The 27,667-nt window shown below is 41.8% G+C and overlaps 1 protein-coding gene across 5 annotated transcripts in view; it reads left to right on the top strand.

The window, feature by feature from the left end:
- Window positions 1–27,667, top strand: part of nfatc1 (nuclear factor of activated T cells 1) — a 46,678-nt gene that overhangs the window by 14,391 nt on the left and 4,620 nt on the right. Inside the window, exons 7-11 of one of the 5 annotated variants that reach the window (XR_013934042.1) lie at window positions 8,068–8,123; window positions 13,583–13,715; window positions 18,181–18,765; window positions 21,059–21,213; window positions 21,705–21,801. Coding sequence is in view for 4 of the 5 variants with exons in the window: in XM_080442142.1 (XP_080298268.1) it covers window positions 8,068–8,123; window positions 13,583–13,715; window positions 18,181–18,765; window positions 21,705–21,781 (851 nt within the window). In the remaining variant the exon portion in view is untranslated. Of the gene's footprint in view, window positions 1–8,067; window positions 8,124–13,582; window positions 13,716–18,180; window positions 18,766–21,058; window positions 21,667–21,704; window positions 21,802–27,667 lie in introns of those variants that run through there. The other 4 variants (XM_080442142.1, XM_080442144.1, XM_080442143.1 and 1 more) reach the window with 4 other exon arrangements.

Raw genomic sequence — 27,667 nt, 5'->3', positions numbered from 1 at the left:
GACAGAGGAGAGCGATTTTTCCAAGCAATTTTGAGTTTGGCTCAATAGTTCTTCAGTTGTCTGTCCACAGCGGTTCAGAACTCCTCCAGGTTCTGATGAGCAGCTCTGAAGCCAACTGTCTTTAGGGCCAGGGTGCTGTGCTTCTGCAGGCCGGCTGTTGTTGATGGTGGGTGTGCTCCCTTGTTTTTGATGAGGGTTTCCCCACGTCTGGCACTCACATTGGATTCCTGGGCAAACCTACCATGGAAACACCCTTAAGCCAGGCTTCCACCACTGCCATACCCCCCCCCCCCCCTCCCCAAAATCCTTCCAAACCTTTATCCAAGCTGCATCTCATGTGCCTCCATATCCCAATTCATTAACTCTGTAAAGCTATAAGGTCCCTGTGGATCCCATTGAACCTTCTCTACAGCTGGTCTTCGGGTAGACAAATAGGTACAGTAGATAGTTTCTTCATTCCTGGGGGAGAGGACCAGGGCATCGTCATGAGATACTAGCAAAGACAAAGTGAATTAAAGCAACAAAACATTGTATCCATTGTAAACATACTATTTCACCTATAGAGATGTTTCCCAATAATGTTTATACATATTTTAACTAGTGTCTGTGTACACACATGTAAAAATAGGATTAGGAATTTATATTTTTTTATATGCCTTACTTTTAAATCATACTGTTTTTATTGTTGTTTTGCTCATGCCAAAGCAGAGGACTGAGAAACTGTTTAACGATCAGCCTCATAAATCCAGGGTAGTGGATTCTGCTGCCGAGAGCTTAACCATTTATCTTACCAATGTGCAGTTTTCCTTCATATATTCCAGCAAAGAACACCCACAAATACAAGTCTCACAAGGCAAGTTGGACCATAACATACTCTTAAGTTGGACGTTTGTATGTATCAGTGTCTGCAACCATGCGTTTCTCTTAGCGTGTGTATCTATGTGGATGTGCAATGTACGTACATATCTGTGTGTTTGTGTGGGTGTGTGCACGTGTGGGTGTGAGTGTATGTGCATCAACATGCATGTATTTGCATGTGTTTGTGTGTGCATCTGTGTGACTGTTGCTCTCCACGCGTCATGCAGAAGGGAATCCCTATCTCCCTTAAAGGCGAATTTTGGACTAAGTTGTTCTTACCTTTTCTATGATGTTATGATATCTTAGGATGAATGGTACAGTAGAACATTTTCATAACTCCATCCTGGGTCCGCCACAGCTTAAAACGTGCGCGGATAGGCCTTGCGTTAGATCACATATTTTAATAGGTTTTTTTTTTTTTTTTTTATCTGACGTTCATAGTGACAAAACACAAAAGTGACAAAAAAAAAAGAAGTCTCGCTTGACGAGATTGAAATCTCGAGATTTCAATCTTGTCTAGCGAGACTTAGATTTTTTTTGTTGCATAGTTACTGTTACTATGAACGTCAGATCTAAAAAAAAAAAGAAAAAAAAAATAGCTATTAAAATATGCGATCCATCTAGCGCAAGGCCTATCCGCGCACGTTTTAAGCTGTGGCGGACCCGGGATGGAGTTATGAAAATTTCCTACCGTACCATTCATCCTAAGATATCATAACATCATAGAAAAGGTAAGAAAAACTTAGTCCAAAATTCTCCTTTAAGAGAGCAAGAGAGAGTCCATGCTACCACCTGCTCCCAAGTACTTCTGCATCCAGCCTCTAAAAAACATAGCAGTCATCTTCGTCTGCCCCTCCCTGTCTCAACACACAGATCTATGATAACATCAGTTCAGTTGTCACTCCTGGTTACAGCCAATCAGTCATAAGAGATTACTATACTGTAGTACTGCAGACATCAGCGCTGTAATCTGAGCTTCGCTCAACCTGACCTCCCTTTCATTCTCCCTGCCCCGGCCTGCCCGAAAGATGCTTCCACTGATAAAACCCAGTCTGTCCATTTGGGAAATTAGGGCTTGCTCTGCACATGTCCTTTATTCACCTCTGGTCTTTTGTGGTTTGGTGTTTGAGGTATTTAAGGTGCTACTGGACAGTTGGGTGTTTTCACTGTGTTATCTGTAAGTAAAGAATGATAGTCACTGCAAATAGGAAGAAAAACTAAGTATGAGTGTTGAGGCATGAAAAGATAGGGATACCATTCAAAAAGTAGATATGTCTGAATGTTGTATTTATGAAGTAGATCATATTCTGTTAAATCAATAATAATAATCACAATAATAACAATAACTACTACTTTTAAAACACTTAGTATGATCAATGGTGTCAAGCTGCACTCAAGTCTAACAAAACAAGTACTGTATGTGTGGGACCGTCATCGGTGTCAGCATTCATGATAGTTTGTGACTCTGCAGTCTTGCTACTGTGATACTGTCAAAATTCTTACTGAATATTTTCAAATGTATTATTGTCTTTCACGGCTGCCAGAAGTTGTAACAAGACTAGAATTACAATTTAGAAATGGGCCTGTAATTGTAACAGATGGTTGGGTTAAGACCAGGCTGAACTCAAGTAATCTTAAAATAATCAAATTGGCCGGGTTTAAGAGACTTTCAATAGTATGAAATGAAAATCTAGCCAACAGTCTCTTTTGAAATTGCCAATATTCTCACTGATCCAAGGAGAAGACCCTGTATTATGCTTGCATATAATAAATTACTGAACATCACATAGAAATTGCTCTAATGTTAGTTCAGTGTTTGTGGATAAAAGTCATGAACCCGCTTGGTTTGGGTGGAGGCTCTCGTGCTTAAAAAGTTCAGTCCGGTTCAGGAAAGTTGTAAAATTGTCCACATAGGGGGATGTCTCTGTTCCTTCGCCGACCTTTAAGCCAGATGTGTAGTTGTTGTAGGCGGCTGAACTTAATGTCCCCAAAATGTGTGCTGTTACTTTAGCAAAGAGGAGTTATTGTCTGAATATGTGAACAGTATTTGTCATGACATGTTATAGTATAAAAAGAATAGGATAGAATAGGATAGGTGTATGATAAAATATGTACATGACTCTGTGTGTTGTGTATGATTATATGGCATCCTGGTATAGTAGAATATGCCATACTTTATATATTTTGTGTCTGGGTAGCTCAGTCGGTAGAGCTCTCGCCTTTGGCCCACAAGGTCATGGGTTCGATCCCGAGCACCGCCAACTCGGCGTATGAGTAGCACGGCTTGGGTACGACAAGTCATGCGGTAAGTATTGGAGCTGATGGTAGGTGTGGCGCTCCACCTCAGCAATCCATCTCACAGGGGTCTCGCGCACTGTAACGGGATAGACTCCCACGTTCTCGGCTGATAACGACAATAAGCCTCTCTGACCTACTTACTTATATATTACTACTCTGGGACCACGCGAGTTGGGAACGATGTGAATCGGGAACGAGGGGAAGTTGGGAATGCGTGCCCCACTCGCTTATGCAATAATTATTGTACCGGCTGTCAGAGTACTTGCTGTACGCATTGTTAGAGTACCAAGTGCGGTAACCACAGGCACCGGCCTACTCGAGAATGAAGCAAGTTGGGAATTCATGCCCCACCCGTTTATGCAATACCCATTGTAGTTGTTGTTATCATTATACCCATTGCAGCCGTTCTCAGAGTACCCAGTGCGATACCCACTACCATACGACCAATCTGCTAAGTATGGAGATACAGGGATCCCTGAAGTCAGCAAGAACTGTTGACGGTGTGTTGATGACGTACATGAGGTTATGCGATTGGAGTTCCATTGTGCATGCTGCCACTTATATTGGAGAAGCAGCAAAAACGTGACGCAAAGCTCAGCCAATCAGTGAAGCCGACGGGTCGGGTTGGCCAATCAGGGAAGCCGATACCCACACCCTCCCAAACACATGGAGATTTGGTGCGTCCTCCGCAGACCCACGGAAAATCAGACACAGATATTCGTGGTTTTCCATTTCTCTGAAACCACTGGTCCGACTGAATTTCGACTAGGCACTGCACACCCCCGGGTCATCTGGGACAAGTTTGAGGTCAATTGGTTGGATGGCGCCGAGTTATGTCTGGGACAATAAGACATACAGACAGACGGACAGAAACACAGAGATTTTGTGAATTTATAGATAGATGTTACACCCGATTTATACTTATCTACACTGGGGTGTTGTCGTACACAGAAGATATAAGATCTACAAGCTCACAGTGTGTTGCTTTGTGACGTGTTTTGAGCTTGTAAGTAAGTCGGCTATTTTTGATGTGTAACATCCTCATGGAACTAACTCAGGTTTTACAGTACATTGTAGTATAATGTAGCTAGTACAGGATTCTGCTCAGTATTTCTCTACCATTGTGGATAATGGCTGAAAATGACTGCAAGAGCCTGAAGGGAATCCTTGCGGAGGAGTCAGACATTGAGAAACACCCTTATGAAAAGAACGCTTTCACATCTGGCCAGGCATTCTGGATGGCTGCCTGCCTACTCCACAGCAGTCAGTATCATGGTGAATAACTCATGGTCTCTCTCTGAACTGAAGGCCCTGAGTCAGTTTAGCCAGCCAGGATGTGTCTCTTTCTGTGACCCGTGACCCCAGTCTCACTGTCTCTGTGTCAGTGAGCCAAAGCAGGAAAGGTCCAAGCAGGTAGGGGCCTGCCCCGTGATTCTCCAATGCATTCCCGGCCGGCTTTCCCCGGCAGCTCTGTCTAGTTGTTCTTGGCCGCTGTAACCGTGCAAGTAAGAGGACCTTAAAATTGAATTGTGCAAAGATTATCACACACGGAAGCTGCCAGGTGCTGTCTGGAATTACCCGTAGAAAATTACAGATAACCATCCTCCTTTTAACAGGCAAAACCTGCAAGAGCCTGACTGAGATGAAAGCACTGTAATAGCTGAAGTGAATGAGTGTTCTTTTTGGAACACGCACACACGCGCACACACGCGCACATGCGCGCACACACACACACACACACACACACACACACACACACACACACACACACACACACACACACACACACACACACACACACACACACACACACACACACACACACACACACACACACACACAAGCAAGATGTATATTTTGCCAGCTAGTGGTTTGTGGGTCTCCTTAGAGAAATGGTTTCGTTTTTGGTGGGAGGGGGTTTGCTTTACCCTCGGTGGTGCACATGGTCAGTAGAGCTTTGGATCGGATTCATTGCATTCATAGAACAATGACTTCCACTCGAAGCCGTTTAGCGGTTTGGCCGCCTCCCCAACACTTCTGAGAACAATGGTTGTTTTCATAAACAAATAAATTATAGTCACATAAACAGAGTCTTCATAGTTTCATCAATTACACTGTGTGGTTCATAAAATCACGGGCCTGCTGGTGGAAGCCCGGGGGTCAATGTTTGATGAATAGTGGCTTGATTTATGACACACTATGCAGATGACATTGTGCAGAGACAGCACCACCTTAAGGAGCTACACTGCACTGTGCTGAAGAGCGTTCAGTAGTTGAGTATCTCCTCTGCGGCTGGCCTTTATCATAGCTAGTTTTGGAGAGCTGGCTTGTCTCAATTGCCCCCCCGCCCCCACCCCCTCCATGCAACACCCATGATTCGTGTGTTTTCTGAGGGCACCAAGGAATGGAAGAAGAAGGTTCAGTCATCAGATGGGGAGGACAAGGGAACTCTTTCAACGTGCCACATGGGCCCAGGCAGCGCATGTGTTTATATTTACCGTGTGTTATGGGGGATTTGGGCACATGCCACCCCGCTGTTTCGCTCTGGGCACCAGAGTTACTCCACCCCAACCCCAATTAAGGAGCACAAGGAGCCGTTTGATTCCCTTTATAAACCCTGCATGACAAATAGCCGTATTGTATACTGTTTATCCCTCCCCCCACAAGCCTGCCTTGGCTGTGTACAGTACACCAATCCTGCTGTGTCATTGACTGCTCTGTGTTATGTCTGTCCGTGCAACGGTAATGACTTGTATAGACCACAGCTAAAGAAATGTGAATTATCAGACTTCAACTGCAACTCTGGGATGTGGCCAAGTCAAATGGGGTTTGGGCACTGGGTGAGTCGTACAAAGAGGCGTACTGGGTTTATATGGTTGAGGTGGTTTCGGGGGGATTGATTTTACATTGAGTGGTCTAGAAAACTTAGATAAAATATTGGATATTGTCCACGACAGTGGGTAAGAGGGAGGTTAGAGTGGTATTGAGGTGGCTCAGATAGGAGAGGTTTTCGAGTGTAGCTGCTTTTTATATAAATATATATATATCTATATTTTAATATATATATATTATTTTTATATAACGTTTGCTTGTGTTTTTCTTTCACCGGATTGGTGGAAGTGATGTGCGGATGTTGCCATGGCTCTGGAACATTCTGTGGTTATCAGCTATCTGGTACACTCTTTTCAAACGGAGGTAGCCCACGCATTTTAAGTCCTAAAGCTTCTTTTTTTTTCATTTCTGGAAAACAATTTTCCTGGCAGCAAGGAGGAGGGCAAAAAAAAAGAGAGGACAAATTGCTCTGTTTGATATTTTTTGCTTCTGTACTAATATGTGCTGCAAAAAAAGTGTACTTGTGTCTGAAACAAAATAGAGACAGGATGATCTGAAAAACATGTTTATCTCCTGTGGATTGATATACGTATTCCTTAAGGGCTTCCATTCTGGTGGAGAGGGAGACAGACAGACAGACAGACAGACAGAGAAAGAGTCGGTGCAGAGAGACAGTTATAAAATGAGATAGACAGACAGACAGGCCCTTACGGTCTTTACAGATTTAAAAAGTGAAATTATTATACTTTGTGGATGGATGGATGGATAGATGGATGGTAGTAAATTAAAAGAGAGGATACTGTAAATGGAGAGAGGAGGTGGAGGTGAATGGGCGGTGCCTCACACATAATAGGAGGCGTCATCATGTGCCTCGTATCTCCGTCACCTCACAGCTCAGACCAGGGACGACACCCCATCCATCACGCTGTCTATGCAACTCTTAACTGGCCACTTATCAAATACCATGCAGGCATCCTCCCGTCTGAGCAAGCACAGTACGATACCCGTCTCAGTTAATTTACCTTCAATGAAGCTGGCCTGCAGAATGGCCACAGCCAGACATTAAGTTCTCAGAGCCGCAGTCTCTTAATGCAAAGGGCTTTTTCACAGTGATTTCAAGTCTGTTTTGGGGCCTTGTAAAGAAAAAGAAAAAGGTTATAAAAAAGTGCAATGGTTTCCTTCTTAATGTCATAAAACTGTGGGAAAATTACTTTTTCCTTTCTTTCTCTCACATTGCAGAGACCAGAAAAGCTTCTTATTTTTTTTTGTTTCAGTGAGTTATGTAAGGATGACAGAAAAGGCTGATATTGGTGTGTGCATGTGAGTGCATGTGTGTGTGTGTGTGTGTGTGTGTATGTGTGTGTATGTGTGTGTATATGTGTGTATGAGGAGCCTTCAACAATGGTGAAAATTGGGGATTAAGTCGTCAGTTTCCAGTCATCCTCTGCCCACTGGTTATCGGAATCCCCATTTTATAGCTCTTTTAACGAGCCGAGCTAGTCGGAATCGGTTATGCGTGTTGGGAATGCACAGAGGATTGAAGTTAAGGTTTCTGCTATCCACCAAAGACGTCACTCTTCTCTTTCTGGCTCAGTGTTGAGAATTGCATCAGATTCCCATCCGGCTCTGTCTGTCTTTCTGTGCATCCATCTGTAAACGTTGTCCGTCTGACTGACTCTGTCTCTTAGCAGTATTCAGTTTCTTTCTGTCTTTGTGTCTTTCTCTGTCTTCCTCTGTTTTTATAACTGTCTCGATCTGAACTTTCTCTGAGTTTTTTTTTTTTGTGTCTGCTCCCCCCCTCCCCATACAGTTGTTAGTTACGGAGTTAGACTCAGACTAAGGATATGAGCTCATGAGTTGTGGGTCAGACAAAATACGTTTGCGATAGCCTTGGCTCTCCACAGCTGTTTTATATATCACTGATGTAACAGATAATAATAACAACACTTGTTGCATTACTTATGATTTCATCATTGTTGAATGGGAATCCAAGTAGGGTGTACAGTTTTTTTTTTGCTTTTTGTATTGGCTTATACTGTTGTGAAATGTCTCACTATTTTCTTTGCTCCTTTTTTTTAGATGGTCACCACCTGTGGGAGACTGAGGCCAAGGTTGACAGGGATTCCTCGAAGTCTGTAAGTAATAGAGTTATTATTATTAATTTTATTACTACGTCTGTCTGTCTGTCTGTCTGTCTTTCTGTCATAAGCTGAGATCATCTTAAATATATTTATTAACCATTTTGAGAAGGGTTAAAGTTGCTTTGAATGCAATCATTTGAAAATATGAATTGAAACCACTTATTTTTCTAGTGATTGGCCACTCGCTCAGATTCATTCAGTTTCATTCAGGAAATGAACCTCCTGAATTAATTTCATCGAACGTAAACGGTAAACATACAAAAGCACATCTACTGTATATTGCACAGCGAAATCAATCAATTTGACTTTGAAAGTGTAAAAGAGTTTGGGGCTTTGGCCGTGTGTCCTTTGCTTTGGCCTGGAACAGCTGGGGGGCAAAGCCTGGAGATGCTGCAAGGACTGAGAGAGAGAGAGAGAGTGAGAGAGAGAGAGTGTGAGAGTGAGCAATGTGTTCTGGGAGTCTGGGAGATGGACGAGGGGATTAGAGGGTGTCTACATATGAGACACCGCACCTGCTCCCTGTGTCTCCCCACAGCATACACACATATTGTGCACACATATGCACAGATGTGCGTGCGTGCGTGCGTGCGTGCGTACACACACACACACACACACACACACACACACACACACACACACACACACACACACATACACGCACACAGCAGGGAGACAGCTGTGGGATGCTCTTAATCCATTGAGACCGGGAAAGCATCTGTCATTTTAGATTTGAACCACTTTAACCACTATTTTATACTTTGGCTATTAAAAAATAGCAGATATACAAGCTCATAGCGCGGTGCCAAGTGCAGCGCTATGAGCTTGTAGATCTGCTCTTTTTGAAAAATCATGAAACTTTTTGCAAATCTTTGAATATATATATATTTTTAAAAGCGAACATTTGTAATTCAAATCTTTGCTTCTGAGGGGTCCCTAGAAAGTAAATATTTTGAGATGGGGGGGTCCGCGGCCAAATACATATCATTTTGGGGGTCCTTGTAGGGGTGTGCCGATATATCGTCCCGCGATATATCGCGATACGTTTTCGTGACGATATGTATCGTTTTGGGGGGGGGAAATATCGTAAAAAAATAAATTTAAAAAAAACATTTTTTTTACAATAATAATAATCAGGCATGCAAACAGCCCTGAGGTGAAAATGGGGACAACATGTTGTTTTTTTCGGGTCAGGTGTCACACTATTGCCCTATTTGGATTCAAAACGGCTATTGTAGCTGAAAAGCTACAAGTTTGCATTTCTGAATAATGCAAAACAGAAGTATTTGTATATATATATATTTTTTCATAATAAAAAAGTGCCAAATATCGTATCGTATCGATGTCGTGAGCCCAATATCGTATTGTATCGTTTCATGAGCACACCCCTAGGTCCTTGACATGAAAAAGTTATAGCAGTTATAGCAACCTATAAGTGTTTCAGAAAACTGTTAGGATTTAGAAGACATTTGTAGAATGGGCCTCAGGTCTTAATGGGTTAACACACACAGGGCTCCCTGCTCTCTCAGCCTCAGTCTCCTGGACTTGTCCCATTTCAAACACTTGACAGTGCCTTGGCAAAGGTTGTACCTATTCTATTGCACCACAAAGCAAAGCAGACCGCACATTCAGGAATACCTCACCGTCTCTGTCATTGTCAAGGACTGACCTTTCTATAAAGACAGATTTAGGAAAAGGCAGGGATTAAATGGTGATTTAGAAGAGTTATTCACATCAAGTTACATTAGGTCTGATGCATTCAGGTTACTTGTATAGAGTTAAGATGTATGGGGGTTTAGACTGTCTATAGACCTGCCTTAGAATTTCCCCCACATGCTCAATGTTTCATAGTTCTATGCTCCTCTTGCGAAATAAAACAAATCGCAGTTGTCAGATAAGAACCTCTAGTGAGAAATGCTGGCCTTACAATTGGCTATATTTGAAGTGATTTAAAATCTTCAGACAGATTTCCAGAGTCGGAGCAAAATCACACCTGTCTTAACTCAGTTGGTGCGTGCCCCGTCATGACATGTTAATCACAAACTCAGGTGGAGTCTCGTCTTGAACTTTCAAACATGTTTGATATTATCTTAACTGCATTAAACCTGGTGTCTCTATTTTAGGCATGGCATTATATACTGTAGGTGAAAATGTTGTTTGCCAATCTACAAGCTCACAACATTTCGTATTGCATTGCTGTGTGAGCCTAGAATGGCTATTTCTGCATATCTGAATATCCGATGAATAAAACGGGACTTAAATAGTAAAGTCTGTAGTCTTGGCTCAAAGGTTTGTGATGATCGACACTGTCGACAAAAAACAATAGGAGCCCCTTTCCACCAGTGTGGAAGCGGTTGTTGTTCCCGTTGTTGTTTTCCCTCCTAATTTAGAACCGGTTCAGAATGTCTCAACTGAAAAATAATTGGTTCCAAACCCTAAAAGTTTGGGGGAAAATAACTAGTTTTTTCTTGCGCTGAACTGGGAACCACAGTGGGCTTGTCAATATTCTACAGGTTGGAAAATTGCGTGATTCCCCATCTTTTTAACTTGACTTAAAGCATGACATTGACCTTATTCACATTTTGCTCTTACATTATACACGAGGGAGTGAGACTGGGAACTCCCATGAGCACTGCTAATTGCCGCTGGGACTTGGAGCGAGCATCCAGGGTGGTTCAAAGCTGAGCAAAATGGTCCCCATGTGAATATGGCCAATTGTACAGTAATAATGTGGGTAGAGCATGTTTGGCACTTGGAGCTTCTGCAATTGACTGAAAGCCCATTGTATAATTTCAAAAATGTATATTTACTAGTCCATGTGCAGTCAAAGTATTAACAGACTTTGGGTTATGTGCTGTGCTGTACAGCAATAGTCCCAAACCTTTTTGGCCCCAAGGAGGACCCGTTCCTCCCATAGCTTGGGGGGCTGTAACCATGGCGACGGCTGTAAGCATGCCGACGCTAGCTTCCATAGCCCGAATTCTTTCACATAAAAACGCTAATTAACAGCTTACATTTTGGGAAAGTGAAAAACGGGCGTCGCTGTTCCGTGCACATGCTAATGGTCAATGGCCGTGTGCAAATACAGATCAATTGCTCCAGCCACTGAGGAGAACCGGGCAGAAGAGATTTTGGGGACAGACAGAGGTTTGGGGAATTATTGTAAAAAAATATATACATATTGTAAAAAGGAGGGCTATTGTAAGGATATTTATAAAACACAAAATCTCTGATAAGCATAGCCTCATCATTCCTTAAAGTGACCGACGGCCGTGGAATGCATAATTCACATTTCTGTTCGGCTTACGCACAGTTTATAATTGAAGCTAGCGGATGACGGATTCAGAAAGCTGCTTTCCTGTGTTGTATTGTGCAGTGCAGGTTGGAAGGCATGGAGGAAGAGAGGGTGAAGTGCCCCATCTGGCTTCACTTGACTTTATGACTGCAGTGATTTAACTCATCGTGTGTCATCTCTCACCTGTACCTGTCAGAGTTAGCCTTCCTCCAAACCATAATACCCAGACAGATGACTTCCTCTCTGGCTACTGAATAGCACTGTGTGTGCGTGTGTGCATGCACGTGCGCTCTCTCACTCTCACTCTCACACTCTCACACACACACACACACACACACACACACACACACACACACACACACACACACACACACACACACACACACACACACACACACACACACACACACACACACTCTTAAGGGTGATTTATAGTCTGTTGTACGACCTAAAATCGTCTCGTGTGTCGTAAGGTGAAGTACACTGACACATATACTCACATTCATATAACAACCATATCACACACACAATCTGCAAATTCTACACATAGGCCTACATTTACATTAAGCAAACACACAACATGTACACCTCCACCTAACACACACACACACACACACACACACACACACACACACACACACACACACACACACACACACACACACACACACACACACACACACACACACACTAGTGTAACTTCCACCCACTCACATAAACACATAGATCTTGTGTAGTTTACATGGCCAGTGGTTGAACCCGGTTTCTTGGCTTCTCGCGGCTCTGTGCTCGCTCCTGAGACAGCAGGGAGCTGCACAGGGGAAATAAACTGTCTGGATCCTCCCTAGTTGAATTTAGAGTAACTCGCCGTGAAAACAACCATGGTTTACTATGACCTTACTTCAGGGCTTCTCACTGTCTCTCCCATATGGACTGTAATCTGGTTTTAAAAACCCTGTTTTTATATCCAGGAGTATAAGGGAAAATGGAAATCAAAATCAGTTTGAGAATATTATTTATGGTCATTTCATTGCTTCCTGGCTCTGGTAATATCCTTACTCTGCATAGAGTGTATTTGATTTATTTATTCATGTAAGGACTGGGTTTAGTCAAAGAGTTTTGTCAAGAGAGGAGTCTATGTCCTTTGACCTCGACTGTTCCTATTTAGCAACACACCCCTTATTAATTGGGACTCTGAGATCTGGGAGGAGAATAAAAAATACCCCTGCCCAGAAATTGAACATAATTGTTCCGTTTTACCCCTGGCTTCCCTATTTTTGGCAAAAAGAATTGCACAAAAAAAGCTCACAGCTTGTAGATCGGCAATTTTTGTTATTTGTCATACAGCGAGCAAAGTATATAGGCCTTAAGTGATGAACTTATTCCCCATCATACAACAGTGTTGCGTGACAGAACTAGTTGTGAGCTTGTAGATCAGGTGTTTTCAGCGCGTGACACCGCCATAGACCGAAGTCAAAATAAGCCCTTCACCTCTCAGCTCCTCTTTCGGATCTCTGTATCTGTCAGCCCATGTCCCCTTTTATGCCCATATATGGGCATGCCCCCTTTTGTGCCCATATATGGAGCTGACTGATTTGTTTGCGCCTGATGCCATGACGACACATTGAGGTTAGGCAACACACTCCATATTTTGGTGTAGTTGCATTGGGAACTCTTTATTTGGTTATGGCTGAGTCATGGTAACATGACCGTGACGTCGGCGGCCCGCCCACCCGACGGGCCGTTCTCCCTTAAGGCAATTTTAATAGAGCAGTGGTTCCCAAACTTTATAGCTTGAGACCCCAAAAAGTCATTTTATGTTTCCCGGGGACCCAAACTAGTGAAAATAGCAGATCAACGTGTCACGTTGTAAGCTTATAGATCTGCTATATATATTTTGTATTCATTTATGAAATTCTGTGAATTGTTTGGGGGAATCTTTTGAAAATAATAATGAAAAACAAAATATAGGAAACCAAAAAATAAGGGGACATTTACTTGCGACCCATAAAAATTTACCCGCGATCCAAACTTGGGTCCCGACCCACTGTTTGGGAAACAAACAGTGGGTCGGGCAATAGAGGATGTACTGTATGTGAGTGAAGCATGCTTCATCTCATGCAACATTTTTTATTCTGTTATCTCTGTGTGTGTGTTGCAGAGTTCACTTCTGGTTGAAATCCCTCCTTATCGGAACCAGAGACTATCCACCCCAGTACAAGTGAATTTCTATGTGTGCAACGGCAAGAGGAAAAGAAGCCAGTACCAGCGTTTCACCTATGTGCCTGCCAATGGTAAATTCTCTCTCTCTGACTCATTCACTTTTCACTCTTTTAGGCATTTGCTGACGCTGTTGTTCTGAGTGGCTCACTAAAATGAGTATGTCTCTCTCAGTGCCTTGCACTTTGACGGGCCGACCCAGTGTTCGATTTGCTCTGCTTTTGATATCCCCTTTTTTTCACCACTGCATTAAGTTTTAATATTTATGTTTTATGTTTGATAATATCACAATTTGACAAGATCGGACAATTTCGCTATTTGTTGTTAAACAAAGTATATGTCTCTGTTTTTTAAACAAATCAAACTCTACCCTCATTTTAGTTATTAACTCCAAATCCAGCTCTGTCTGCCCTTTGTCCTTTCAGATCCTAGAGAAAATTTAGAATAATCTTTGCCACAATTTTTACATCTGAGAACGAGAACAAACAGATTGTGTTCCCCTTGTCTTGTGGTTTGCAAGGGAGGAACAAAGCAACACTATTATTCCTCCATTGTAAAAATCCATCTCCATAAAAGTTGTTCTTTTCCATACCTGTAGCTATAGGAACTCCGCTATGAATGGGGCCTAGAAGGGCGGGGATTATGCAAGGCCATGGGAAAGGCCTGTCATGTGAATAGCAAACCTATTGCCAGACTAAATAAAACCGCTGACCCAACAGCTGAAAAAAAAAAGCACTGCTAATTGCCGCTGGGACTTGGAGCGAGCATCCAGGGTGGTTCAAAGCTGTGATTCAACGGCACTGGCCCTGCCCTGTATGTGGGCGCCACAGTGCCCTGCTGTGAAAGTGGAGCATTGTCCTGCAGGCGGTTGAGGGAGAGTCTGGCAGGGGACAATCAGAAGGGGACAGCCAGTCTGGTCACTGTCTTCTAAAAAGGATGTAAAATCTCATGAAGCATGCAGGCTGAGGTGCTGGTCAATTATGGTTGACGTCTCAACACGTTGAGAGAGGCGGAGAATCAGGAAGAACATTTTTGTACTTAGTGGCAGATCTGGTGTACAGTACAGTAAAAAAAAAGAAGAAAAAAAGGCAATGGCAGGGTTAAATTTGTAATTCTCTTAACCACATAAGCCCCATATACTTCATTGTACACCAATAGTGAAAATAGACGATCTACGAGCTCACAACGGGTTGTCAGTTTGTATAACTGCTATTTTTGCTATTTAAAGAACCACCCCAACAAAAATCCTGTTTTTTTGTGTGGTTAATATGTTTTTGAAGCTTACCCATAAAAATCCTGGTGGTTTTTGGCACTCTGTGTATCTCTAAAGCAATTCATATGGATTTAAACCCCCAAAAATGTGGTTTTCAGACCAGCGGTCACTGAAAACTGGTGTGATGTAGTGCATGAAACTCAGATTTTACATATTGCAAAAGATCCTGGAATACTAAATGAGGGCAAAAAGGCCGGTTTTAGGTACTATAAAACACCTTTATGGACCTTTTTGGGTGAGAAAAATACTTGAACATGAACATTTATTTCTGAGGAATGAAACTACACTTTGGACGTGTAAACTGTGACTTTAGCTATTCCGCTATTTAAGTTATTTCCAAGCTTATTTTGATAAATTGTGACTCCAGGGTTAATGTGGCTAACATACATCTTAATTAAATTGTTCAATATAATATATCTGAGAGACAGTCTACATTTCTCAAAAGGAAGTGCATGTATTTAATTCAAAGGGGTGATATCAAAAGCAGAGGCGTGTATTTCCCCTCCACCATATAAACGAATAATGATGCCACCAGATTCTGAATCAGTTTGTTTACATATTTTCATTTATTTAGAAACGTACCCCGACTGTGACTTTTCACATTGCAGAGTGAGAGTGCGCAATTGTAGCCTTTCAGGTCCATTTGGACAGTCAAGAGTTAAAGTAACACTCAGTAGTTTTACTTTGTGCGCTCTCACAAGATTTTTTTGTGGCAAAGACAAACATTTGCAGTTCTCCCACTCGTTTGTGTGATTTCTGCATCTGTCTGTCCTCCACTAACAGACGCGCTTCCTGTGGCTGTGCCGAAAATAGGGGTGCGTCTGCTATTTTAGTCCTGTGGTTGGTGTAAGGCGTCTCATCAGAGTTCCTGCTATATAGAGTTGTTGACAGAGGAAGGAGGGAGGGAGGGCTTGACGGCAGGGTGTTCTATGACAGTGTTTCCCAAACTTTTCAGCTCAACAATACATTTTGAATTAACCACTTGTACTCAATAGCGAAAATAGACTAGTCACATTGCAGCGCGTTGTGAGATGTAGATCGGCTATTTTCACTATTTCTTCCTTTTTTTTAATTTATGGAACTTTATTTTTACTTTTTGAAAATTTATGAAATTCATTTTCTTTTGGAAAATTGTTAGCTTTTTCTGTTTTTATTTGTTGATTTGTTCGTTGTTGTTTTTTTTTAGGGGGGGGGGGGGGGTTAAATAATAATAAAAAAAATAAAAAAATTAGGAAACGCAAACAAAAAGGGACATTTACTCATACCCCCCCCCCCAAAAAAAAAATATGGTTGGAGCAACAAGTGTTGAGGAATGCATCGCACTACGTGTATCACAACGTTCTGAGATTTTAGTATTCATACTGTCCGCGACTCGCGGTCGCCAAAAAATTGAAGTGAAGTGAATGTGGTGTCACGCATCTCGTCTTCCCAACCAATCCGATTACGCAACACATTTTACGTCGTGCAAGGTGTTGTTCCAAACTTGTCTCTCCAAGCATAAATTGCCCTTTAGTATAGACTGAGAGAAATGACTGCAAAGCAGAAGGCCTGCAACCCTCCAGGTTGAATAAAAAGTCTTAAAAGTAAGGAAATAGCCAGCACACAATGAATGTCCTTCTCACATCGTTTTTGGGCGGTGTAGCCGCCCCTATAAGTGGGGTTGGGACCCCTCATTAGTACACCCTTCGCTGTACTGTGATTGGCTCATAATTAGTACACCCCTAGCATTAGTACACCCCTAGCTGTACTGTGATTGGCTGACTCTATTCAGCACTGTGATTGGCTAGCGAGACACATGATGAAATGAATAACCTATAAATAGGACTATGCACTTTTAAGTGAGCTTCCATCTGTGATGACCACACCGCCCACTTCACACTGGGTGTGATTTTTTATTTACCTCTCACGGACAGAGACAACAGACGCGTTTCAACCTAATAAGTTTAGGAAGACCTATTAGGTTGAAACGTGTCCGTTGTCGGTAAATAAAAAACTATGTGAAAAGGACATTCATTGTGTGCTGGCTATTTCCTTACTTTAGTGTAGACCCCAATTGGACTTCGGACTTCAATGAATTATAGGGTTTAAATGGTTAAAGTGGTTACCCGGCCAGTCCTGCTGCGATAGAAAAGAAAGACTCCCAAAAGACCAGGCTAAGAAGACAAGCATCCTGGCAAAACACAGATTGCACAAACCTCCGCAAGTACAGACAAAATCAAAATCGAATAAAAACGGTTGACTGTAGGTAGCCAAAACAAACTGAGAACGTCCAATAAGACACACAGTAAAAAGAATAAAGCAAGAGTTATTTACTGCTTTAGCCCTGAACCCAAGCACACGCTTCTCTTCGTAATGTGAAACAGCTTCTCAATCCCCATATCCATGAAAAGAAGTGATAGATCCCCCTTTACTGTGATTAAAGAAGGCTGATGCGGTGATGAAACTGGGACCGAGAACATTGCACTCGTTTCCCTATAGATGGACAGCGCCGCGTCGCTTGTTATATAAGATTGATGCTGTATCATAAACGGGAGCAGATTGAGGGCCCTCATTTCAAAACTTTATGTTCAACATGAGCTATGCTGGAATCTGGCCGGGTGGCCAAGTCCTGGGGACTAAGAACAAGGCTGCGGAGAAGGACCCAGCTTGTCTGAGCTCCAACCATGGTCCCCACTTGTATAATCACCACAGTCCGCAAAGCCTCGAGCACACCACTCCACCATTTTGTTTCACTTAGCCACGTCTTGAAATAAGGGGTTATGTTAAACACACACACACACACACACACACACACACACACACACACACACACACACACACACACACACAACTTTTACATTGAGTTGAACCCTCTCCTTCTGCAACTCTGAGAGAATGCAGTATGCGGTAATTTATTTAAAATTGCAGAACCCCATTGAGTACGAAGCTTCTACAGCAGCCACATATTTCATATTGTACATCCAAAAGGATCCAAAGAAAATAGGCCCTTTTATTATAGAACCAGCTGGATGTCTCTTGTGGTGATGATTCATCCCTTTTTTTCCCTGTTTTGTGAATATTTTCAGCCCGGGTGGGAGAGCTTAGGGCCTAGACACAGAGTCTCATTGATGCGACTGTTTGTTTGGCACTGGGTATCCTAGCCACAAACCCACTCACTCACACACTTACTCTCCCGATCACACTCGCAAAGGGGGCCGAGACGTATGTTTACTAATGATTCTTCATTCTTATTCTTTCTTTTTCTCTCCGTGTGCCTCTATTATCAGTCCCGACAATAAAAACAGAGCCACACGACGACTACGATGGTGCTCTGGTCTGTACCCAGCGCAGCACTGGCCTGGGGTTGCACTCAAAACCATACTTCACCCCACAAGTCATGGCTCCCATGATGCCCTCTGACCTCCGGCCGTGCGTGGCCGGCGGGGCATACCCCGTCGGCCAGCAGAGACTGGCAGCCAAGCCTTCCTCGTTATCCTCCTCATCCTCCCCCAGCACCAGTCCTAAACTGCACGACCTCTCGCCCACTCACTTCTCCAAGAATCCACAGTCTCCGGTGCCACACGTGTCCATCATCCAGGAGACACCGGGACGCTACCACCAGCCGTCTGGCCTTTACGCAGCCAGCAGTGCCTCCTCCTCCCCAACCTCCCAGCCGTCTACCCCTGGCACAGGCCCCGAGACCCCCTTCTCCCTGACGCCAGCCAGTGGCAGCAGTAGCCCAGTGGCCCAGCCGCTCCCCAAGGTGTCGGAGAGAGGCCGCTCCTCCATGCAGGAAGGGGCCAGCCCCCCCACACTGGCCATTAACATCAAACAGGAGCCACAGGAGCTAGACCAGATGTACCTTGATGATGGTGAGTACGACATGATGGCAATGACATAAAACCAGATAACGGTGCAGATGTCAACATGGCCTCCCCAAGCAGTTGCCATTTTTCATATTGTTATAATGATGTGCTTTTCTTAAGGAATGATATAGCTTGTCTTTAACACCAATTTATAGTTTATTTTCCCCCCGATTGCTGTCAGCCTGTCATGGGTGGTAACTTATATGGTAACTAGATCAAAGGAACCTGATAGGTCTGATTAATATATCATGCCTTAAATCCTGTATGAGGCAGCCAAGACCTCACTGATAAAATAAGTGCAGCTTTTTGCAACTCTTTTATTTATCTCAGGTCGGCTAGAAGAGAGACTTTATGATCTCATTGGTCTGGGGCCTCTGCGTTCACCACTGAAGTTCTGAGGGCTGAACGCACAGCACTGCAGTGATTCGAAATAAATGAGATAAATGAGCTTCCCTGGGGCAAGACAACAGTGCCTGGGCCCCATATACACTAAATCACACGGAGGAAACCCGCTCTGTCAGTGCAAGTCGATGAAGGAGTACTAACCAGCAGCTATCAGTGCAACAGAGAGAGAGAGTAGTGTCAGGGCTTTGATGTGTTACCAGAGCCCCAGCTGAACAGACTGACTTCCTGATGATGATGCCAGGACTACAGATGTATGGTTCCCCTCGCTCCCATGCCACTTCCTGATAACCGTCTGGATAAATAAAATAAAACTAAAACCCAATTCTCGGGGGAGGGGGGGCACACAACAGTGTCAATAGTACTGTTTGATTTGTAATTGCCGTCAAACTGTTGTATCACCGCTGCGTGCATCTCCTGCGGGTTGTTGAGTTCAAACTGGAAGTAGGTGTAATAGTAAAGTGAATTATTAACTCATTCAGTGCCACAAGACGTCAAAGACGTCATGAGGCCTGACGCCCCGTGTGCCACAAGACGTCAAAGACGTCACGAAAAAAAAAAAAAAAAACGTTTTTTTTTTTTTTTAAACATGTTCAGAACCCAAGATATGATGATTTGAAGATTTGCTGCTCCATTCACTTCTTGTTTAACTTTTTACTGAAAAAGGCTGTATCTCGGCTCCTAAGCACTTTTTTTTTTACAATTAATTTTGGTTGTGGCACTCAGAACCAAAATTCCATAAATAAGCATGGCACTGAAAGAGTTAACAATACAGTAATACAGAACAAATGTATATATTTCTTAGGATTTGCCCCCCCCCCCTCAATTACGCTGTTTTCATTGGCAAATTGAAGGAAATGTCTCTAGACGTTCCAAACTTAATGTGGCTTCACACTCAGTTAACCCATTTAGACCTGAGGCCGATTCTAAAAACGCCTTCTAAATCCTGACCTGAAGTTTTCTGAAAAACTTCAAATATTTATTAAGTAATTACAACAAATGTATGTTGCTATATACTGTACATAGCAACAGGAACCCCAAAAGGGGTTCCCGTCCTGAATGGTATAGTTACAAAAAGGGGTTCCCGCCCAAAATGGGTTAATAGGTTTGGCAGAGATTGATATGGGTTTTGGTTTCACAGGCTCACTCAGGTGTGGTGTTACTGTAATTCCTTGTCAGCCATGCTCATTAAAGTTAACACAAGAAAATATGAGATTTTTAGGGTGCTTAGGGATTTTAAAGGTGCTGTAATTTATATATATTTTTTATTACAATTTTTCTTTTGGTTAAAAATGTTACGCTCCATATTCTGATAGTAATCATTGCTATAGAGTGTTTGTTCAGCAACAGCGGTCTCCCCGTCTCTACAATTTCAGGTGGGAGGAGAGAGAAACCCACAACGAACGTTTATCAGCTTGTGTTCCAGTTCCAAACATTTTTTGTCTGCACATTTATTTGTTTCATCGCTTCCAATTTCACTTGTTTATCCTGTAGTATTGTATAGTATTCTCTGACCTGGTTGAATGAAATTGGCAGCCCTGTTTACTAAAGCGCTGTAGAGATGGGGAAACACCTGTTACTGAACAAACTCTAAGGCAATGATTACTCTCAGAATATAGAGATATTTAGCACGTATTTTAACAAAGAAAATACCACCTTTAATGAGGAATTATTTCAGCATTGTTATGTGCATCAATATTATTAGTAGGGTTTTATTGAGGTGAAGCACTTTCCATGACTTTAACTTTACACTAATTCCATTTAATTTGACACTATTGTGATAGAATAAATTGACCAGTAACTGGTAGTGAGTCACTAATAAATCCCTTGCAGTTTACCCTTTGCCTTTTATCGTAGTCATTACTCCTCCCCCATCTTTTTTTTTTTTTTTTCACAGACATCTTGTGGGACGTTACAAATATCGGTGCTCATGGAAATCTTGCGTAGCATAACTGGCCCGGAGCCTGGTCTATAGGCAGCAGGGTCTAGCCTTGTGCTCCTGTGGCTAAGGGAGATGGAATAGGGCCATGCTGCCATAAAACCTGCTGTGTAGTAAGGTTTGGAGTTTGTCTTTTGGGCTCAGAGAAATGCTGGAAGAATTTGGACTGAGATGTAAATTATGACACGGCAGTAACTGCCAATTGCTCTTAATTGTAAGAATAGTTAGTAATGCAGAGGAGTCATCAAAGTAAAATTATTTCACTTAACTTTCACTGCACAAGTTGTGTGCTGAGAGGTGAGGTAAACACAAGTGAGAAATGTGGATGCAGGAATCAGGCAAATGGTATTTCCAAAAAGTTTGTGTAGTTTGTACTTTCATGCAAGATGGGAGCATTTTTGGTGCATAGATTAATACCATATATCATGGTAATACAGCAATCACTGGAAACTTCTTGGCAGCTTATCTAAACATATGAATTGTCCTGAATCAGTGAATCCAACTAAAACCTTAAAGGTGCAGTAAGTAATGTTTTTTGTTTTTGTTGTTAAAATAAGTGTTAGATAGCTGTTCTGTATATTCCCATAACCATTGCTCTCTTCAGTCTCATTTTCAGGTCAGGATACCAATTTTTTCGAACCAGGAGAGAGATATCATACAGGATACAGAATAAAGAAGTGATGATACAAAGATACAAAGAAGTGAGCAGACATTTGTAACTGGAACACTATTAAAATGAAGCTGATAAATGGGTACTCTCTCCCAATTGGCTGAAATTGGCAACCCACCTGGAAATTTAACAAACACTCTAAAAGCAATGATTGCTATCAGAATATAGCGCTTTAATTGACATATATTACATATATATATGTATATATATGTGTGTGTGTGTATGTAAAAAAAAAAAAAAAAATATATATATATATATATATATATATACATATACACACTACCTTTAATAATTATTTCAGATGTTGTAGAAATATGGGCTAAGCTTGGGTAACTTGGGATTGTACTGCCTAATCCGTTTTGTCCTACTTATGAATAATGAATAAAAAGTAATAGGAAGTCTATACCTTCATTCAGTTAGTGTGGTCCCCACACAATCTTTTTTTTATTTTTGTACTTCTTTCAGGACTCAGGAGAGTTGCCAATAACTGTTGCATTTCCAAACATTACAGGAAATAGTTTTTGCCTGGGAAAATGTTTGCACAATGACTCCTTTCTTTTTCTTTCTTTCATCATTTTTTCCCCAAGGCCTACAGTAACTTTTCTAATGGCAATTTGCTACTTTTCTAATACCGGGTACGAAGAAACTATGTAGATGGATCTGTCCCCCACCATAAACGTGGAGGGGGAGGGGTATGAAAGTGTTTCTGTCTGTTCATACATGGGTTCGTTCATCCGTCACACTGCCGTGCTGACTTTGTGCCACTAGGGGACTGTTGAGCAGTGGTTTCCAAACACTGGGTCGGGACCCATTTGCGGGTCGCGGACATATTTTTATGGGTCGCGAGTAAATACCCCTGTTTTTTCTTTGTTTCCAGATTATTATTTTTTTATATTTCGAAAGATTTAATAAAGAAATAAATTCAGAAATAAAAACAAGTTCAAACATTTTTCAAAGTAACTATTACCATTCAATACTAAATAATCTTTAAGAAGTTTAAGAAATATTGAAAATAATAGATCTACAAGCTCAACAAGCTGGTGTGTGCTTGTAGATCTGCTATTTTCACTAGTTTGGGTCTCGGGGAGACATCTAATTCCTCTATTGGGTCTCAAGCTAAAAAGTTTGGGAACCACTGCCATAGAGAACCCCAGTTCCCTCCATTGGAGGGCACCAGACTGGGTTCAGGTCCCAGCTTGAGAGGTAGAGAGGCCGCCTGGGAATCAAAAGGTCACCGGTTTGCCCCCCAGCTTATACCCAGTCTATGTGTTGGAAGTGTCCTTTTAGTTAAAAGCTCTGACCTACTAAGCTAATGTCAGGCCGCCTAGCCTGACGTTTAGCGAATGTACGGTGTGTAGTGTGCCATCGGTGGTAGTGAGGAGTCTGCGTGGGTCGGTCACCCGATTCAAATGTGGAATCATGGTGTGCGATGCATGGCAAGTATTTATTTCAAGCAAGTAGCCTACTTCAGTACTTTAATTGAACTAAAGTACTTTAACAAAAACTTTCATTTGTATTTGAGTGATATTTGACCAGGAGTATTTGTGTGACTTTTGACTCAAGTACTGTGGTTACTTTGTCGAATGTACAGTACAAATTGTATTTGTTGCTTATTGTACTTCTTAATGTCTGTGGCATATTGCACAAACTGGACTATTAACATTATACATTTCATGATGATATAACTTGGAGGAGAGCAGGAAATGTAATATATGAAGTCCTTTCATTGTCTGATACTAAAATCCTTCTACAATTTCCCCCATACTTTAAGTAGCCTACACTCACCAATTATTGACAGTCCTAAAGGTGGGACTACAGTACGTCACTGGTGGGGGACAACATGTGTGCTATTTGCTTGTTTATACTTAGTTGCACACCTGTGTCATGCACTGAAAATTGCAGATCTGCAAGCTCACAACAGAACATGTCACAGTGTGACACTTTGTGAGCTTTTAGACCTGCTATTTTCAGTGTGCAACACTGGCGTGTAACTGAGTGTAACAGGGCTTTTACTGTAAACCAGCAGGAACCTTAGTACACAGGCCAAGAACATCTTGTGGCCTCGGACCTGCCGTTGTAGTAAACTGAGGGGATTTGTGGTTCTGCTTCTCATATCCCCCATCCTTTCTTCTCTCATTGTTCCGGTTCTGCTCCTTTGGTTAGCTTATTTATAGATTTCAAAGATGGCTGTTGTAGCTTGACAGTGTAGCTGTTCTCCCGGTGTTATTGTGTTAAAAGAGGCTGTCATTGCGAGACCGGATTGTGTTGACGCGTTTGAACCCCTTAATGAGTCAACCAGAGTTGTCCTGCTAATTGTTTGGGAGTTCCTCGTTTGTCCTGGGCCTTCCTGCTTGAAAAGGCAGTCTATATCAGTCAGCCCCAGCTGCCATGGAACTCGATGGGACAGGAAACTGGTTCCTCAATTACTTCATATCCATCGCTACCCTTCCTGCATGCCGGAGTGCCGTGTTAGACACGTACAATAACTAATAACTCTCCCTAATAAGGTAATCCCTTGTCGCAGCGGTATCAGAATTATGTGTCTGGATTTGAGTGTAGGGTTTGATTGTAAACCTTCCAGTTGTATACACCCCTTCAAATTGTATATGTATTTATTTATTTTACTATGCTTGTAGCAACTTAACTTCATGTGAAGTGAACCATGCTGTCATGGAGGTAACATTAGGTATAGAGGTAGAACAATAATATTATTTATATAAAGTGTTGGGGCAGTTACTATTTAATGTATCTTTATTTTTTTATTTTTTTTATTTAACCTTTATTTAACCAGTAAAAACACGTTGAGACACAGTCTCTTTTTCAAGTGTGAACTGGCCAAGATACAGCGTTAAAATTACACAGTCTAAGCTTGACATACCAATACTAAAACAAACAACAAAATAGTCATCCAAGATACATCACAAATACATAAAATAACTCCCAATGCTACACTTTATACAATAGAAAGAAGCCAGTAATCAAACAGAAAATAATAATACACACAGTGTACAACCAATACACATAACCAATAACCTTCCGCTAGGCTAATAAACCTCCGGACAGGAACAGGTGTTTGTGAAAAAAACTAAGGTGATTCTTTTGAAGCTTCTCAAGGGAATTAGAGCAGCCAATTTGAGTTTGGTCTGGAGATCATTCCACAACCAAGGGCCTAAGAAAGAAAGACATTTTTTTACCTCCCTCAGATGAAAATGAAGGTACTTCACAGCGTAACCAAGCATTTGATCTGAGATTTAAGCCATTTCTAACCAATTTGAATTTGGAGGTAATGTAGTAGGGGAGCTCACCAAGAATAGCTTTATAAATGAAATTATACCAATGTTGCAACCTGCGCGTAGTCAAAGAGGACCAATCAACTGCAGCATACAACGTGCAATGGTGAGTTCTAAAAGGAGAATTCGTTATGAATCTCAGTGCAGCATGATACAGGGGATCCAGCTTGGTCAATGTGGAGGCACAAGCAAACCTGTAAATATTGTCCCCATAATCCAGCTGGGACAAAAACAGACCAGTGACCAATTTTTTGCGAGCAGTGCAGGCAAAACAAGCCTTCAGTCTATAGAAAAAACTTAGAGTAAATTTCAGCTTCTTACTCAAGGCATCAATATGGAATTTAAAATTTAGATGTTTATCCAACCAGAACCCAAGGTATTTATAGCGATCGACCCACTCAATTAGGGTGCCATCTAAGGTGGGGATGCATAAGGGGATTTGACAAACTCGTGGAGTGAACATCATTGCCTTAGTATCTCTTTTTCTTCTTCTTTATTTTAACCTTTGTTTTATTAGGTTAGAGACCCACTGAGATTAAAATGTCTTTCTCAAGAGAGAGCTGGCCAAGAAGCGCAGCATTAATCGCAACACAACATAAAAAACTCATACGGTACTCAAAAGTAAGGTACAAACCACCCACAAATGAAGCACGAAAAGGACTAGGGACATTATTAAATAGAAGAGGATAGGCTACATGGAATAGAGAACAATACCACATTGTTGTTGATGGCAACCTATACATTTCAAAGTAGTCATGATGAAACAAAAACAACTCTGAAGGTGCAGCAACAGTCAAAGTTATCTACTGTATCATTACCCCAACACTATACAGTATGCAACTGGATGATACTATCTCACCTTATAGAATTATACTGTATTTTCCTTGATCATTAATTTTATAATAGAATGTAATAACATTGTATCAATATTTAATGTATTGGTATAATGAATCAGATTTGAATCATATTTAGTTAGAGCTCTGAAGAGAGCTGTCTTTGGCTCCTTAAGCCTCCTATATTTAGTCATACAGTGGTGTTCTGCACTGATGTGACTCATTGTGAGCTTGTATATCTGCTATTATCAGCACAACAGTAGCATACGACAAAGTATAAATCAGGCAATGGCATGATTTCGATCCTGATGCAAAAGGTATCTATAACTGTCTTGTGACCAGAGCTACAGTACACCCTTGTCATGTTGGTGTCGACCCTATTTTTAACAATCTGTTGTTGGCCATAGAGTCCAGATTGTCTATGAATATACATAGAGATCAATGAGCTGATTTAATTCTTTTTTCTTTTTCTTTTTTTTTCAATTAGACACTTCACTTAAAATGTGGCAGCACAATGAAATGTAGGCCTTGACAACGAGCATGTAAACAATCATTGTTGTGACATCAGTGGAAGTAAGGGATGGCAATTAATTATGGCATGTCCGTCTGTTTTATAGTAAAACTGATCCCCATCACATTTTAGGATGCAATTTTTATCATTGCAGTGTGGTGTTCATGGCAAACTTGGGTTTCCTTACATATGTTAAGTAAAGAAAAGTATATGAGCCCCATGTTCTGTGTCATCACTAACAAACAGGTGTTGACATGGTGTGAATATTTCTGACCTGGATGTCCTACCTGTAAATGTATTGCTGCCATACTGTACTGACTGGATGTATGCAGTGAGATATGGGCATATTAACGTCCCCGTTCATGGTATAATCTTCAACCTCCAGATTGTATGAAGTTTACAGCCAGATTACATATAGTGGGCAGATTCTGCTCAATAAGATCATATGTATTAGGCTACTTATTTATTTCCTTGGAGGTTTTTCTGAGCGCACAAAGTTTTATTTTCAACAATGCTCTGTTTCACACAGAGCATTATGAAAAGAGTTCGCATAGAGCTACAGTACATACACAATGAATGAAGATGGAGTTACAGTAACATGGCGCTAAATACTGAACACATGGACAGAGTTAGCATAGAGCTGTAGCCTATACACAATGAATGCAGAGAGAGTTAGAGAAGAGCTGTATACACAATGAATGGAGACAAAGAGAGTTGGCATAGAGCTCTCTCAAAGTTGGTTGTTCAGGCGTTACTCATTCACTCTCACCATTTCCCAAGCCTTGAATATGAGGCTGGCAACTTTACAATCATAAACCCGCCTCTCTAACCTTTAGCCTACATCTTACAATGAGTAAGATTCAGTTATTTCTTAAGGTTGCAATTTGGTCATTTTCTCACATTCGCCTAGCCGCCAAGAGACCAACTGTGTGATTTCCGGATAAAGTACTTCACAGACTGAGTATCTTTTACCGTATTCACACAGGAACATTTAGACTTTTCTAATCTTACTGTTATCATAACTAAGTTGTTACCGATCGGGGTGAAATTGAAGCTGAAGTCTGGTGAAGTCAACTCTCCCGACAGAGATTTATTTCTCTAAGCCTCGTTCAGGAGGGAGAGATTTCGAGGTCTCCGTTGGCAGATGGCAAGTCTGCATCTCCTATATGCCTTTCCTCCTACAGCGTGCTAATATCTAAAAGATGGGTTTGGACGGCCTCCGTTTCGTGATGTATTGCACAGATAAAACTAAAGTACTTTAGG

Source organism: Gymnoscopelus braueri (assembly GCF_963280865.1).
Source record: "Gymnoscopelus braueri genome assembly, chromosome: 11".
NCBI classification, from domain to species: domain Eukaryota; kingdom Metazoa; phylum Chordata; class Actinopteri; order Myctophiformes; family Myctophidae; genus Gymnoscopelus; species Gymnoscopelus braueri.
The sequence above is the reverse complement of the archived record's forward strand: the minus strand, read 5'-3'. Positions and strand labels throughout refer to the sequence as shown.